The 17,467-nt window shown below is 40.2% G+C and overlaps 1 protein-coding gene across 1 annotated transcript in view; it reads left to right on the forward strand.

Moving 5' to 3' along the window:
* Positions 1-14,998, forward strand: part of LOC134087016 (uncharacterized) — a 31,951-nt gene extending 16,953 nt beyond the window's left edge. Inside the window, exons 2-13 of the mRNA XM_062540217.1 lie at positions 1,390-1,683; positions 2,328-2,642; positions 2,939-2,987; positions 4,674-4,768; positions 11,564-11,878; positions 12,132-12,195; positions 12,517-12,605; positions 14,044-14,090; positions 14,246-14,308; positions 14,499-14,555; positions 14,719-14,802; positions 14,919-14,998. Of these exons, the coding sequence (XP_062396201.1) occupies positions 1,390-1,683; positions 2,328-2,642; positions 2,939-2,987; positions 4,674-4,768; positions 11,564-11,878; positions 12,132-12,195; positions 12,517-12,605; positions 14,044-14,090; positions 14,246-14,308; positions 14,499-14,555; positions 14,719-14,802; positions 14,919-14,969 (1,523 nt within the window). The 3' untranslated portion in view covers positions 14,970-14,998. The remainder of the gene's footprint in view (positions 1-1,389; positions 1,684-2,327; positions 2,643-2,938; positions 2,988-4,673; positions 4,769-11,563; positions 11,879-12,131; positions 12,196-12,516; positions 12,606-14,043; positions 14,091-14,245; positions 14,309-14,498; positions 14,556-14,718; positions 14,803-14,918) is intronic.
* The last annotated feature ends 2,469 nt before the right edge of the window (positions 14,999-17,467 follow it).

The following is a 17,467-nucleotide window of genomic DNA, read 5'->3' on the forward strand; positions in this document are numbered from 1 at the left end:
AATGAAAAAGTACAGTCTTCATATTTTATATCCTTGCTCAAAATTGGAAAAGAATCAGCACACATGTCTGAGTGAAGGAAACACGAGTAGCCTACATTGAAACACATCACTTCCCAGAATGCATCTATTTTCCGAACGTGTGTCATTACAGTCAGGAACAACCTCGAACTTCCTAACTACGGTGGCCGGCATATAACAAAACTAGAATAGTGCAATTCCTAATCACTACGGTGGCCAGCAGATCAGAACGACTTCAATACATAACAGAAAACTTAATGTCGAGTTGACGTCTGATCAGCCAAAGTGAACAACAAAAATATAATAAAGTGAAGTTTATTTACTTTCTAAACAATAGGCTACCATAAACCTACAGGCAACGTTTAAACCACACCAATTTGGAGAGCGCAGGTTTTGAAACAACCCGTGAGGTGACCACGGGAATAAAAGCCATTCAATTGCACTGTTGTTACCTCTGTGGTCCGTCCACGGATTTGTAGTGATTCCGATGCAGTTAAGGAATCTGTGGGTGGACCACGGATGCTGCTTGCCATTGACATACATAGAAATTAATTCCGTGAGCCCAACACAGAATTTAAGGCAAATCCGTGAAACTGGCACAGATTTTTAGTTAAGGGTCCGTGTACATTTCACAGAATTCTGTGAGATCACGTTGAGTAAATCCCAATGGCAAAATACATTGGAAATTGCTACCTTTGACCTTGAATAAAAGTATGTTCCACTAAATATAAATGGGTAGATTTTTAATATGTGATGCAGGAGGGTTTAAGGATCAATAACAAGTATGAACCATTACTATTGCAATTAGTTTAAGTTTTGGCCCTTTTTTGAGCTAGATTGACTGGCCTACAAGTCTCACCACATGGTGGCCATACTGCAATTTATTTTGGGCATCTGGAGCAGTGCGTGCAGGCTCCAGTAGAGAGATCACAACACATGATTGGTACAATGTATTTCATAGTGCATCACATGATTGGTACAATGTATTCATATGGAATATAGATAACGGCCATATTGGCATTACAAACTAATTCCATGCATTTCTATCGAGAGTTTTTTGCATGCTGTGTCTTCTCATTAGAAAGTCTCTATGTTTGTTAACTAATAGTGCCGTGTTAGTGATGCTTGAATGTTAGAAGTTACCTCTGTGTGTGTGTTTACCCCCGACCCCAAGCACAGCAGTGGACACAACACACATCAAGTGACTGTGTGCTTCTATAGAGCGACCTGCAGTTGGCCAGACAGAGTACTGTACTGTCTGTACAAACGTTTTTAAACTGTTTTAGTCTCTGTCGTTTCTTTGGAGAAATATGTCTCCTGTGCTAACACAAACGAGATAACACCTGAACGCATTTGGAATGGTTTCCACAGACTGCCAGAAGATCAGAGCTGTGTATGTACAGAAGGGCCAGTCAGCCATCATCCCCTGCCTGTATGAGAAGGAACATGAAAATGATACAAAGCTCTGGTGTAAGGAAGTTGATCCGTCTAAGTGTGCTGCTGGTGTGTCCATTTCTGATGACATCACACAAAGAATCTTCACTGTGAACATGACGAACATCAGACATGAAGATGCTGGTCGCTATTGTTGCACTGTTAAACCCAAAACAAAGCAACATCAAACAAAAGGCTGCACACGAATAACAATATCTAACAATATAACAGGTATCAAGCTGAATTTCTTGAGATATTTTATAAATTGTGTATCATCTTGGTAAATAGATGACCACCTGGTATCATGGCATTTAAACGCAACCAGTGGCATAAACTGTGGGGATACTAAACTTGAAGAAGCTCTCTTCACCCCATGTTAAAGGTATAAGCCTTTATATGGATGTGACATACAGCCCCAAATATAAGTGTTGCATTGAATACTGCATGACTAACATGACATGACTGCGACTGGTTATGTTAGTTGTAGTGCATATCTGACCAACTCAGTTATCGTTCATTATTATCACATTGTATTGCTATATCCTTTGGATGTAAAACTTTTGTATGATTTAAAATACCAAATGCCCATTTTAAAAAAGTAATGATTCATTATTATTAATACATTACTAAATGGGTAACAGACAGTGAGCGTGTGTAGCTACTACTGCTACTATAGAGCCTTACAAACTGCATAAACAAACAGAAACAACATTGAGCTGGTAGAGCATTTCACTGAATTCTATTTCAAAGTTCTAATTCAAAGTATCTGTGCTGTTTTGAATGTTTCAACCAGAAACTCTCCAGGAACAGATTGAAAGTGTTTATAGACACCACCCTGTTCAGCTGTACCCTCACCTGCCGCTTTTGTTTTACAGGTCGTCCAATGCTGTCCGTACTCAACCCCATGATAAGTGAGTATGAGAGTGGGACTGCCTCTGTCCTCTTCCAGCACAGTTTCCCCCCTGGATCCAAGAGGCTGTTCTGTCAGCTAGCAGGGGAGTGTGTGGGATGGGACTCTGACTCTGGATCTTTGAATGCGATGGCAGTGATGCTGAGTGATGTCACAGATGGAGAGTTGAAAGTGACTCTCAGTGGCCTGCAGAGGAAGAACACAGGCTGGTATGTGTGTGATGTCTGGGGATTTCAGACACCTGTTCACCTCAACGTGACTAGCGTCAGAACAACCCCAGGTGAGCCTGCTGCATATGTGTGCTGGCAAAGATGGATGTTATGTTTGTTTGGTAGATGTTTCATCATCTGTATTGACTGCAAATGTTCAGCTAAAGAAGGTGGAAGCCCCCAGTGCTGCTTATCCCACTCTGAGAAAACCATCAGATTCTTCAGGAAAACATACGGCTCTGGGGTTACTAATGTGACTGGTTTCAGTTAGAAAAGATAAACGTTGATGCTACTGCTGCTTCAGTTAGCACAGGGCTACATTTATCACGAAATGCTGTCATTCTGAGAACATTTTGCCGTTTGTCAGCAACAGAATCTCCTGTCACGACTGCTCCCAACACTGATCAATGTGGAATGTAAGTAGTTCCCCATCACCAGATATTCAGGGTATTATCCACGGAAATGACAGGATGCTAACTGGCGATGACTGTAGGATGATTTTATTTAGGATTAAATTTATTAGATTTATGTGGTAGACCTAATCCTGTGCAAGTGACAAGTATACGACTATGGTAATTTAGCTAGTTAATAAGCTATGCTAAAGTGTCCTTATTTAAATGTCCTTGTCAGTTCTATCCTCCTGAGACCCAGCCATTCATTTTTGTCCTCTGTAGGGGACATCAGTCTTATGAATGAAATACCATTCATGCCAACTATTCAAATCCTTTTGTACTCTCAAGAGGACATCCTGGGCTTTCTGGTGATACCACAATTATGTGGGTTGGGTTAACAGATTTCACAAATTTTATTTTCAAAATGGCGGCTATTGATTTTTTTTCATTTCATGGCAGCAACAGAGGTAATTGACCATTTTTGGTCATTATTGTGTTTTATTGCACACAGTCAATTTGTGTCATAAAAATGACAGTCTCAACTTGAATTCAGAGAGATTTCAGAAAGATCCAACAATTCTAACACCTTCAAAACATAACTTTTGTTCAATGTCCCCTGTAGTGGACATCGGGACTCAGTACCCCTGCTTTTTAACCAATTTCTACGTTTTAGAAGGCATAGGGTTGAGTGAGACAACAAGGTCTTTTCTACTTATTTCTAATAAATAAAAGGAGATACAGGATAAAAGGGGATCCCTTAAGGTACAATACAGCCCCAGAAGCAGTGTGTAAGCTAGAGCTTTAAGGTTTATTAAGAAATAAATACATCGTAGGTGAATTTGCCTCAATGTACATTACCCAATTTGTATTTTGGGTAACTGATTACTCCGTTTACCTGTAAATGATTATTTTGCCACTCCTAAAAGTGCTTTCACATTTACAATTTATCCATCAAGCATCCCTTTAGTGTACCTCTGCCATCCTAGGATGCCCTGAACACTAACGTTTCATTCGTCTCTTGGGTCTTTGGCACAGGGGTCAGAGGTCAAATAATGAGAGTCCCTATCATGGTGTATACTCTCTGATGCCCTCACAGCAAGCCATTGCACTTCTTCAACACATGTTCATTAAAGGGAGAGTGTAGTAACCCCTCCTACTCTAAAACCTAGCTCTACAGTGTGCCATGTACGCAGACTGGCTGCAACACTGATGAACCAGGCTCATTATTATGGCCGTCTGAATGCTTATTCAGACATTATGGCAATACTTCATTATAGTAGCCATCTCTCAAAGCTATGTTAAAAACACTTGAGGGGGAGCAAAGCCTTTCTTGGCCACCTATTTGCCTGTAATATCTCACATACCCTAAGACTCCATTGACTTAAATGCAATACTATTACTATTCCCATAGGGTTAGGACATTCGGATAGTCCTGATGTCCTCTGCAGAGGACATCTGATAACACAGCAATTAAGAACATTTTTGGATTTTTTTTTTGCTGCGGCATGTTTCTTTAGACCAAAATACTTAAATAATCAAAAAAAAATCTAAAAATTAAACTTTTTTCCCCCGGGTCTCAGGAGGCAATAGGATCTGAATATTGGACATTTCATGTCAAATATCAGTTTGTATGTGTTGTGCTGTGTGTGTATGAGGGCATTTGTTGGTCAGTGAAATTCATTGTATTTATTATATTTGTATTCCTCCCAGGGTGAGGAGTGATGTGCTAGTCCCAGTCCGTGTTGTTGTGTTTTTGTTCCTGGTGCTTTGTGGTGCTACAGTGTGTGTGGTCCAATGGAGACGAGGTGAGTCACAAAGTGAATTGCCTCATAAAGAAACACTGTGAGGAAAAACCCTGTCATAATCAAGTTATGATATACAGTATGTGACACATACCGTCATCTTCTGCTTACTGATAATGGTAGTATGACACCAGTATATGACACTGTTATAGCAGGACATAATGATGAATATTCACATCAGTATGTAGCATCTGTGCCATTTATGACCCGTCAATGTCAGGCTTATGACTGAGCGTCTCGTCCTCGTTTTTAACCAGGAAAGACAGAGGCACCTCAACAAGCTGCAGCCAATGCAAACTCAGCTGTGAGTGGAACATCAAACCTCCTACTGTCTGTGTGTGTGTGTGTGTGTGTGTGTGTGTGTGTGTGTGTGTGACAAACTTGTTACGACACAGATGATGAGGTTATTTAGCCTCTATGAGTGGAACGCCACACTTCTTACTGTGTGTGTGTGTGTGTGTGTGTGTGTGTGTGTGTGTGTGTGTGTGTGTGTATCAGGGTTCATACAGATTTCCACCAGAGAATTTCCATGACCTTATATTTCTCAAAACCTCACATCAGTAATAATAGATATGACGTGTGAGATAACGGGATGGTTACCTAGAAGGAATGCTCTCAAACTTTTGGGGTGTTTTTTGTTTTCCAAAACCTTTCCAGGCCTGGAAATTGGCATTTTCATAATTCCATTTTAAAAACGTATGAACCCTGTGGAGATGGGAGAAATACGGATTTCAATGAAGCCCATGAATAGGACTTCCTGCTTTCAATGATGTAAAATGATGATTTTTACATCATTGAAAGCAGGAAGTCCAACTTTGAAATCCGTATTTCTCCCATCTCAAGGCAAACTGAGGGAATGATGCACGACCATTCAAAAACATGACTGGTTTTTTAAAGATACAACGCTTAATGCTAATCGGTGAAGTGTCCCTTTAAGGTACTGTATCATGTTCATTTCTGTGTGTCAGTGTGTATGTGTGTTTGGAGGTGCATTCTACACACTGTAAGTGTGTATGGGTATGTGTAAGGGTTTGACATAGAATTTATTCAAATCATTATCTCTGATACACCCCTTCCTCTCTCTCTCCTTTTCTCGGTCGGCTGGTCTGGATACTAACTCTACAAATCGTACAAACAGGAAGCATAATGTCTAAAACATAGGTAACTTCTTTACTGGTTTATTATTAATTAATTTATGTGTGGCCATAGGACAGCACAATATAATTGATCAAATGATAAATAAATCCCCTTCTGTATGTTTTCACCTCTGCAGATGAAGATCTTTACAGTGAAGTCTGAGTTCACCACAAATTAGCCCTTCTCTCAATAAAAAAACATTCTCCAAATCCTCGATTCGATTTAATTTTCGATTTTAAAGCCACGATTCGATTCGATTTTCAATCTTTTTCATTAATGCATTCCTTATATTATTATTGTTTTATTATAATTATTATTATTTTATTTTGTTTGCCCTTTTTCTATTCTATTTTGGGATGCCTTTATTTTGAGACTGTTCCAGCCGAAGTTCGAGATTGAGATGTAATTTTGATCAATTTCGATTCAAAATCTCAATTGTGACTCCCGTACTCAATATGGACATGTTACTCAGAGAACAAATATGTACATATTGAGACTGATGATTACATACAGACCCCAATTAAATTACTGTAAATACAGTATGTAGTACTGTTAGATTGGTGCATGGGTTCACGAAGTTATGGAACTCAATGGCTTTAGCTTGATATTTTTATTCAATTAAGAATAGCATTTAAACAAGTCTGTTTCTCTGCCTGTGTATCTGGCTCTCTGCCTTAGTTTGTGTTTACGACCAAAGAGGAGCAGAGTATACTGTACTTTTATAGTTTAATGTTGTAGAGGACCACAGTATACTGTACTTTAATAGTTTAGTATTGTAGAGGAGCAGAGTATACTGTACTTTTATAGTTTAATGTTGTAGAGGAGCAGAGTATACTGTACTTTAACAGTTTAATGTTGTAGAGGAGCAGAGTATACTGTACTTTAATAGTTTAGTATTGTAGAGGAGCAGAGTATACTGTACTGTAATAGTTTAGTGTTGCAGTAGAGGAGCAGAGTATACTGTACTTTAATAGTTTAGTGTTGCAGTAGAGGTGCAGAGTATACTGTACTTTAATAGTTTAGTGTTACAGTAGAGGTGCAGTCTGTGTTTAAGTTCTGTGATTATTACTGTTATTTATGATGCTTGAGCACTATGTAATGAATAAAGCAAACACACCTCCTCCACTTTCCCTGTCCACACTGCACCACAGTATAGATAGAGAGAGAGAGACTTTATTTATCCCAAGGGACATGTTGATAAGGGTCCAGCTGCAGTCTTGGGCGTTTCTGTTGCATCGACCAATCACAAAGAGAAGAGAAAGCAAAGCAGTCCACTTTTATTTTACTGTCTATACTGTCAACTGCCCTTTGTGGATGCAGATGGACAATTTAGACATCCAGTAGTTTATACAATCATAACACAACAAACTCACATACAGTACTGTTACGCCCCTCTGCACCCCCACTGGCCCTGCAGTGACAGTGCAGCAGCCTTTGGGTGGTGTTTGGGCAATAATTGGCCTAATTGTGTACACCTGAAGGAGTGGATAAGAAGCTCCTGAGTTGGCCTTCAGGGGCTGGTATTTTTCACCACACCAGAGCAAGCCATGCTCTTGGGTGTGGGTGTCTTTTTCATATTGAACCCCTAGATTTTAGAGTGTATATACATTTATTGCAATAAACCCTATATTTTTGATAAACTCTGATGTCCGTCTCCATATTATGTTGCGGCTTCTGAGCCGGCCGTAACAAGTACACACATGTGTAAAAATCACTATGAAATAAAAAATGGAGCACACAAGCATGCAAACACAGAAAATGGAGGACGGATCCTCCTCTATCTGAAGACCCACAAGTAGACGCCCCTACAGAGAGGACAGTCATACTCATCTCCAGTGACCGCAGATGGGGTGCAGTCCACACACATATGGACACACACAGTGGTTCCATTTGCTTTGTAAACAGGGTTTCTGCATTTTTTTGTAACTTTTGATCGTGTGGCTACTTCAAAGTGTTCCAACTCTGTCTTTCTATGGCTCTGCCGTGCGTGCGTACACATTACTCAAGGGGCCTTACAGTAAACGGCAGATTTGCAACAGTGGAAAGACTTCCTTTATTTTAAAGAATGTACCTCAATTAACAAGGAGCCAACAGGAAAGACTAAGAGAGTGATCAATATTGTCTATTGTCTATTTTCATTGACACTTATAACTATACTGACATAATACAGAACTTATGTTAAGATGATAAGTCAGATTGTTGTCCTTTGACTGAGAAATGACGCTACATCAGTGGTTATTACGCACACACAAAAATGAGGAAGAGGGTTGACCAGAAATGCTTAGAAACACAGTCGTTCTCTCACTTTTCTGTGCATCGTCTCGGACACACCCCTCACACACACTCATGGCTCTTCATCAGCTGGTGCTGTTATTCCTCTTCCTCCACTGTGGACGCTCAGGTAAGAAGACTAATTTTTCACCTGATGGATGTTGGGTAGGATTATCGGTCGTGTGTAACTGCAGAAACTGAAAGCGATGAGTCTGACAGGATTCCTCTGAGTTCCACATTCAGACGCATGCTTCCTCTGAATTCCACACTCACCCACAAGAAAAGAGAAATCCTCATCTCTTTCTTTTGCCCATGAGATGGATAAAAAAGTGGGATTTACACAATTTAATATCTCCATGAGATGAATTCAGAGTAATTTACGCTGCTTCTCCAGATTAAAAGTGAGATTTGCTCTTTGGGTCTTCATGTGCTTCATCCTGGCTGGGCCTTGTTTAGAACTCCAGTACAAGTGTGTGTGTTTTGATTGTAGAGTTTCACAACAAGTGTGTGCAGTGTTTGTGTACACGGGAAGAGTAGTATTTGCCATACTGTAGTTACTAGTTAGCGATGTGTTGAGTTCATGATCCTTAAGCTCTTCTAGCTTTAGCATGAGCAGCATAGTGTAGATATCTACATGGACCTCTCAACATTAAACTCCTTCAGCTGTGCAGCACAGCCTTTAGCACTGATGAGGAGATGAACATCAATTAGAAAGGACAGGATCAGCCACTTCCTCCAGCTCTCCCTCAAAGGTAGAGAGATGACTCATAGAATGCACCACTCATACTTACATTAAAATACCAACTGGCCAGCTCACATGCAGTATACTTACTCAGACTTAGGTGCTGTGTCCACCAATCGCGTTTTTTACGCTGAGAGCGTTAAAAAAAACGCTTTCCTCGGCGCTTCAAGAAGTGTTTATTGTTGCTAAATTACCAAAACCGGAGACGGTTTATAACAAGAAGTGACATTGACGAGCCCGGCGCTGTTCTAAAAGTTGAACTGTTTTCAACTTTGAGCGCTCTGAGCGCTGCGGTAAAAAAAAACGTCAGCGCCGAGAGCTTTTTTCCGCCGAGGGCGCTCAGCGCTGTGAACGCTGGGCTACATAGACTTTATATTGAAAATTGTCGCCGTTGGCGCTAAAAACGCGATTGGTGGACACAGGGCCACAAGCAGTATGCATTCATACTGAATATAAAGGCGTACTCACATACAGTCCATGCAAAGGCAGGATTCCGTGTAATACTCAGTAAAAGGAAGTGACACCAGAGTGGTTAACAGCTCTGTGGTGAAACTGCAGCGGTGAGACATGGGAAGATGTGCTTTACCCTGGGCTAGTGCCAAGAAGTTTTTAAGCACAAACATTTTATATTAACTAAACAGCGTAGCGTGTGAGTTAGTTAATGTTTTATTAAGTAGCAGAGCAGTGTGTGAGTTGGTTAATACTTTTATTAAAGCCGTTAAAGGCAAGTCTCACCACATGGTGGCCATACTGCAATTTATTTTGGGCATCTGGAGCAGAACTGTGCGTGCAGGCTCCGTGTTAGTGATGCTAGAATGTTAGAAGTTACCTGTGTGTGTGTGTGTGTAGCTATCTCCACATCAACCAAGGAGACTTAATATGCAGCAGTGGCCAGATTTCCATTATTTTAAAGAAAAACATCACCATGTACCTGAATTATCAAGTTAAGACTATGCGACTTTAACCAATATTGTCTATTTTTATATCAACCAATATTGTCTATTTTATATATCATTATCACTTACATTATAACAGAGGCACAGTGTATACAATATTCCAAAACTTAAGATCACAAAGAAGTCGGATAAATGCCTTCTGACTGAGAGGTGACCAACAGACGCATCATCAGAGGCGTTAACTAACAGCGCAGTGTATGAGTTAGTTAATGTTGTTATTAACTAGTGTGTGAGTGAGTTAATGTTGTCATATAGATCTGTGTGTGAGTAAGTTAATGTTGTTATTGACTACAGCAGTGTGTGAGTGAGTTAATGTTGTTATTTACTAGAGCAGTGTGTGAGTTAGTACATGTTATTAACTACAGCAGTGTGATGCAGTTCCTAGGTGGTCATCAGATGCTAGAATGTTGTAAATGGGACCTGTTGGTGGGTGCTGTACTGCATGTGCCCTCATCTCTCTCCTCTCCAAAACCTTCTTGACCCCCGACCCCAAGCACAGCAATGGACACAACACACATCTCATGACTGTGTGCTTCTAAAGAACGACCTGCAGTTGGCCATACCCATTAGAGCACTACTGTCTGCACTACATATGCTTTTAATCTGTTACTTTTAGTGCTGTTGTTCTGTGTTGTTTCCTTGGAGAAAAATGTCTCACAAGCGTAAACATGCATACACTTAAAGTATTTGGAATGTTGTTTCCACAGAGGACATGAAGATCATTTTAGTGTCTGTACAGAAGGGACAATCAGCCATCATCCCCTGCCTGTATGAGAAGGAACATGAAAATGATACTAAGCTCTGGTGTAAAAAAGATGATCTGTCTAAGTGTGATCCAGCTGCTGATGGCAGTGCTGCTGGTGTGTCCATTTCTGATGACATCACACATGGAATCTTCACTGTGAACATGACGAACATCAGACATGAAGATGCTGGTGACTATTGTTGCACTGTTATACCCAAAACAAAGCAACATCAAAGAAAAGACTGTACACAAATAATAACATCTTCAGGTATCAAGCTGAATTTCTTGAGATATTTTATAAATTGTGTATCTTGGTAAATAGATGACCAACTGGTATCATGGCATTTAAACGCAACCAGTGGCATAAACTGTGGGGATACTAAACTTGAAGAAGCTCTCTTCACCCCATGTTAAAGGTATAAGCCTTTATATGGATTTGACATACAGCCCCAAATATAAGTGTTGCATTGAATACTGCATGACTGAGGCGGCTGGTTTTGTTAGTTGTAGTGCATATCTGACCAACTCAGTTATTGTTCATTATTATCATATTGTATTGCTATAGGTATCCTTTGGATGTAAAACCTTTGTATGATTTAAAATGCCAAAAGCCCATTTTAAAAAAGTAATGCTTCATTATTATTAATACATAAATAGGTAACAGACAGTGAGCGTGTGTAGCTACTACTGCTACTATAGAGCCTTACAAACTGCATAAACAAACAGAAACAACATTGAGCTGGTAACTTGAGAACATAATTTTTCGAAGTTCTGTTTTTTAAGTCGCCATTTTGTAGAGCATTTCACTGAATTCTATTTCAGTTTCATTTCAAAGTATCTGTGTTGTTTTGAATGTTTCAACCAGAAACTCTCCAGGAACAGATTGAAAGTGTTTATAGACACCACCCTGTTCAGCTGTACCCTCACCTGCCGCTTTTGTTTTACAGGTCGTCCAATGCTGTCCGTACTCAACCCCATGATAATTGGGTATGAGAGTGGGACTGCCTCTGTCCTCTTCCAGCACAGTTTCCCTCCTAAAGACAAGAGGCAGTTCTGCCAGCTAGCAGGGGAGTGTGTGGGTTGGGACTCTGACTCTGGATCTTTGAATGGGATGGCAGTGATGCTGACTGGTGGCACAGATGGAAAGGTGAAAGTGACTCTCAGTGGCCTGCAGAGGAACAACACAGGCTGGTATGTGTTCTCTGTTGGGGGATATCAGATACCTGTTCACCTCAACGTGACTGGCACAAGACCAACTCCAGGTGAGCCTGCTGCACATGTCTGCTGGCTAAGATGGATGTTATGTTTGAATATGGTCTGATATGGGTATTTTCAGTAGATGCTTGTATCCAGGAAGGGTCCACTACAAATGTCAAACGTACCAATGGGGGGTTACCAATGTGACTGGTTTATGTTAGAAAAAAATAACATTAATGCTACTGCTACTTCAGTTAGCACAGGGCTACATTGATCATGAAATGTGGTCACACTGAAAACATATTGCCTGTTTATCAGTAACAGGATCTCCTGAGACACACAGCACAGACACAACTGCTCCCAACACTGACCAACATGGAATGTATGTATTTCCCATATACTAGATATCCACAAAAATGATAAGATGCTAGTTAGTGACGTATAGATTTCTGTAGCTTGATTTGATTTAGAATTAAATGTATTGATGTAGTAATCCTGTGTAAGTGACAAGTCCATATAAGGCTATGCTAATTAAGCTAGCTAACAAGCTAAGTCATCAATGTCCTCGTAAATTATAATGGATCTGAATCTTACACATTTCATGTCAAATAACAGTTTTATGTGTTTGGCTGTGTGTGCATGCATGAGCATATTTGCTGGTCTGTCAAATTAATTGTATGTATTTTATTGGTATCACTCCCAGGGTTGAGGTGCTAGTCCCAATCATTGTTGCTGTGTTGGTGCTCATCGTGCTTTGTGCTGCTGCAGTGGTTCTGCTCCGATGGAGACGAGGTGAGTCACAACGTGCATCACTTCAGGTAGGCTTCAGTACAACAGCACTCTGTGAGTGTCAAAGTGAATTGCTTCAGGGGCACAGCACCGTTAAGACAGCAGGCAAAAGTGCCCAGATCTGATTTTTTCAAATCAGATTTAGAGAACTTCCAAATTGTGTCCTGAATCAGACCCATGTCTGATGTTTTTATCCATGTGGTCTCAGTCTGAACAACCAAGGCGGATTTGATAAAAAAATGTTAGTGTCAATCTACATCGACATTTGTCACATTAAAGCGTCGGCGGGAGTTAGCTGATGTCATTGTTGATGGAGATGATATAGAGGGTATGCATGGACAGCAGTCTGTTGAAAGAGAACTCTGAATTCCTGTAAGTGTATATACACTACAGTCTATAACATAGCAGAGTGTTCCATTTAGATTTTGGATTTTTGCTGAGATTCAAATGCTGCCACTCAGTTGGTCTTTTTGCCACTCAGTGATAGTAACCATGGTGACTTATGCTGCGACATGTGTGCCTAGTGAACTTTACACATTCACAATGAGACCATTTTAGTGACTTGGCAGTTATTGTTTTTGCAAGCACTTGGATCAGACATAGAATAGTAACCAGCATGCTAGCTGTTCAAGCCAGAAGGTATACCATTAGCTTATCCACTGGCTAAACCGCTGACTACTTGAATGACTCGACTAACGGACAGAAACTGAGGAATCAGCCAAACGTTTCACAATCATCATTGTTTGTCATCATTTGTAGGCTTACTAATGCACTATGCACATCACTCACGGGCGAACTACGCCTACTAGTGGCAGGAAGGGCGCAGCTTTCTTACCCATTGCTAGCAACTTGCCTGGTCCTATTGCAAGCGATGCGACCTGAGAGTACAGCAGAAGTGAAAAGTATCACTGTGAAAAACATTACTCAAAGGATTATTTCGGTATTTTACACTTTAAGCCCATTTTCTGTATTGCCTAGCATGAAAACGAGTGTTTGACACCGAAATCCCGACGATTGAGCCTGTTTGTGGAATTTGGCAGCTTTAGAATGGAGCTCTGTATGGCTTTAACATTGCTCGCTTTGTGCATGGACTATTCTGTCCTTAAAACACCCCTAAATGTTCGTTTTTAAAATAATTGACCTTGCACCAACGTACATTAGAGTCCCAAAAAGAGCCTGACTTTAGGGCAGCGGAATTAAAGCACTGTGTGAATAGCACCATGTCAGAATTAATTTATGATATATGACATCATATGTATGTATGTATGTATGTATGACACATACCTTCATCTGCTTTGGCTACTGATAATGGTAATATGACACTGTTATCGCTGGAAATAATGATGAATATTCACATCAGTATGTAGCATCTGTTATAACATATTTATGAGCTGCCAATGTCAGGCTTATGACTGAGAGTCTCGTCCTCGTTTTTAACCAGGAAAGACAGAGGCACCTCAACAAGCTGCAGCCAACGCAAACTCAGCTGTGAGTGGAACAACACACCTATTGTGTGTGTGTGTGTGTGTGTGTGTGTGTGTGTGTGTGTGTGTGTGTGTGTGTGTGTGTGTGTGTGTGGGTGTGTATGTGCATTATTCAGACACACACGAGATTCTTCTTCTGTGCTTCTATTTTGTATCCAGTCAGCTGATCCTGAGGTCGTATACGCTGATGTGATGAGCAGGAAGATGTCACCGAAACATGCTGTGAGTGGAGTATCACAACATCCCACCTGTCTGTCTGTCTGTGTGCGCGCGTACACACAGATTAAAATATCATACATGACACAAGTACACAAATCATATATGAGTTCACCACAAATGTAAGATGCAGTAATCATATATGGGTCTACAGATATAAACCGATATACATCTACTGTAATATGTTCTTCTCCAGAGTCCTGCAGAACCCTCTGATCAAGTGACATACAGCACTCTCAGAACTCACATGAGGGTATGTCTATGCATGTGTGTGTGTGTGTGTGTGTGTGAGAGAGAGAGAGAGTGTATACCGTACCTACTTTAGGTGTGTATGGGTACTTTTCATGTGTGAGTACCTGTGCAAAGGATTTGATGCTATATTTTCTTATCTCTCTCTTTATCTTTCTTTCTCTCAGTCAGTTGGTGAAGATACTAATTCCAATGATCTGACGTATGGAAACATCATACCTAAATCTAAGAGAAAGGAAAGGAAAGGCAAGGTAAGAAGTATTGATATCCAAAGATACAAACATTGTCAATAAATAATAATATGTAAATAAATAAGTAAATAAGTAAATAAATACCCTTATGTGTGTTTTCACCCGTCCATCTCAAGGTCTCTGCAGCTCAAGATCTTTACAGTGAAGTCCGAGTTCACCACAAATAAGCCTCACTCATATACGGATGATTGGGAGTTGAGTTGCCATCAAATCATGTCATTCGGATATGTTTTGAGAAAGTTCGATTTTACCATTTTTAGCCAAAAACTCGTTAGCCTGGAGTACTGGTACTGAGGTACTGGCTTGATTAAATTCATTCTGGACTCTCTATTCGACCACATAAAGACCTCGGGATACTTCGGTTTGGTTTTAGAAACCCTCTACTCACTACCACGTAAGTGTAATGTTGTTTGGAACAGTAGAAGAGGTATAAAAATGCCGTTTTGTAGCAGCGAAAGGACATGCCCTGTTCACTTCCAGGCTAACGAGTTTTTGGCTAAAAACGGTAAAAACGAACTCTCTCAAAACACATCCGAATGACATGATATGATGTCAACTCAACGTATGTACTCCCAATCATCCGTAAATTGATCTAAAGTTCATTTTACTCCGGATAATCCCTTTAAGCTCTTTAGATTCAATGAATGAATCTCAACCCTTCTGCCTGCGGCTTTGAGCGCTTTGTCTGAGTTGGTGATGTGTTTTGTTTTCTGTTTATGTGTGTTGTCTGTGTCCACCAGATGGCATGTATTCATGTTTATGACCAAAGAAGACCAGAGTACTGTACTTCAATAGTTTATATTTTGGAGCAGAGTATACTGTACTTTCATAGTGTAATGTTGTAGAGGTGCAGAGTATACTGTACTTTAATAGTGTAATGTTGTAGAGGTGCAGAGTATACTGTACTTTAATGGTCTAATGTTGTGTAGGATATATACTGTACTTTAATACAGTAGTTTAGTACTGTAGAGGCACAGAGTATACTGTACTTTAATGCAGTAGTTTAGTATTGTAGAGCTGCAGAGTATACTGTACTTTAATAGTTGAGTGTTGTATAGGTGCAGAGTATACTGTACTTTAATGGTCTAATGTTGTAGAGGATTTATACTGTACTGTAATACCGTAGTTTAGTATTGTATAGGTGCAGAGTATACTGTACTTTAATGCTGTAGATGTGTAGAGTATACTGTACTTTAATAGTTTAAAGGGATAGTTCGGATTTTAAGACACGAAGTTGTATGGGTTCCCTGTCAGCAACGTAGTGCATCAGCACTGACTTACCCCCGACAGCGTCCTGTGAGCCGAGATCCAGCCGGTTTTTGATCGTTTTTGATGCCGGACTATTTTCTTCAGCAAGTTTCTGGGGTCACGAAAGTAAAGTGTTTTTCTTCTCAAAACCATATGCGTTCAACAGAGTGATATATTTGCACCACAAAAACGTTGTCCAGCTGTCAGTAGCGCGCAGTGATAGGAATCGCGAAAAATAAGTAAGTGATAACGAGGTTTGAATTTTTCCTGGACAACGTTTTTGTGGTGCAAATATATCACTCTGTTGAACGCATATGGTTTTGAGAAGAAAAACACTTTACTTTCGTGACCCCAGAAACTTGCCGGACTACTTTCTTCAGCATCAAAAACGATCTAAAACCGGCTGGATCTCGGCTCACAGGACGCTGTCGGGGGTAAGTCAGTGCTGATGCACTACGTTGCTGACAGGGAACCCATACAACTTCGTGTCTTAAAATCCGAACTATCCCTTTAATGTTGTAGAGGAGCAGTCTGCTGTGAAGTTCTTGGGTTGTGCTGACTTTATGAAGCGCTTGAGCACTATGTAACGAATAAAGCACATACTCTGAATAAAGAGTCTGAGTGATCTTTGTGACTATGAAATGGACATCTGATTCTGATTTCTTCTTTATTAATGTCTTAAATGTAGTAAACGTAAATCACTTTGAGCTGTATTCTGTGTATGAAAGGTGCTATATAAATAAAGTGTATTATTATTATTATTTATTATTCTTATTATAATAGGCCTACTCTAGTCTGCTCTATACTATTTTACATGAAGCTATAGGCGACGGCGGACCTCCGCGGACCTGTATTGATATAAAGGATGTGGTGAGGAAGCCAACAGTTGCATGATCATGGGCGGAAATATGCATACATTCAGAAAGAATGGCAACAAAAAGACAGTCCTCTCACTCCTCTATGGCTCTTCGTCAGCTAATGTTATTCGTCCTCTTTCTTCAATGTGGACTCTCAGGTAAGAAGACTATTTTTTACCTGATGGGTGTTGGGTTGGATTGTTGGTCGTGTATAGCTGCAGAAACTCGAAGACTCTGATGCGCTGTGTCTGATTCTGGTTTATACACCAGCACAAGTGTGTGTGTGCTTTGTTGTTATTGCCTTAATAACAGGCCATGTTTCATAACAAGTGTGTGTATGTTTTGTTGGTATTGCCTGAACAGGCCGTGTTTCATAACAAGTGTGTGTGTGTGTGTGTGTTTTGTTGGTATTGCCTTAATAACTGTCTTGTGTGCATTGGAAGAGTAGTGTTTGCTGTGCAGTTGTTAGCGGTGTGTTGAGTTCAGGATCCTTTAGCTCTTTTAGCTTTGGCATGAGCAGCATGGTGTAGCTATCTACATGGACCTCTCAACGTTAAACT

The sequence above is a fragment of the Sardina pilchardus genome, chromosome 7, assembly GCF_963854185.1.
Source record: "Sardina pilchardus chromosome 7, fSarPil1.1, whole genome shotgun sequence".
Taxonomy (NCBI): domain Eukaryota; kingdom Metazoa; phylum Chordata; class Actinopteri; order Clupeiformes; family Clupeidae; genus Sardina; species Sardina pilchardus.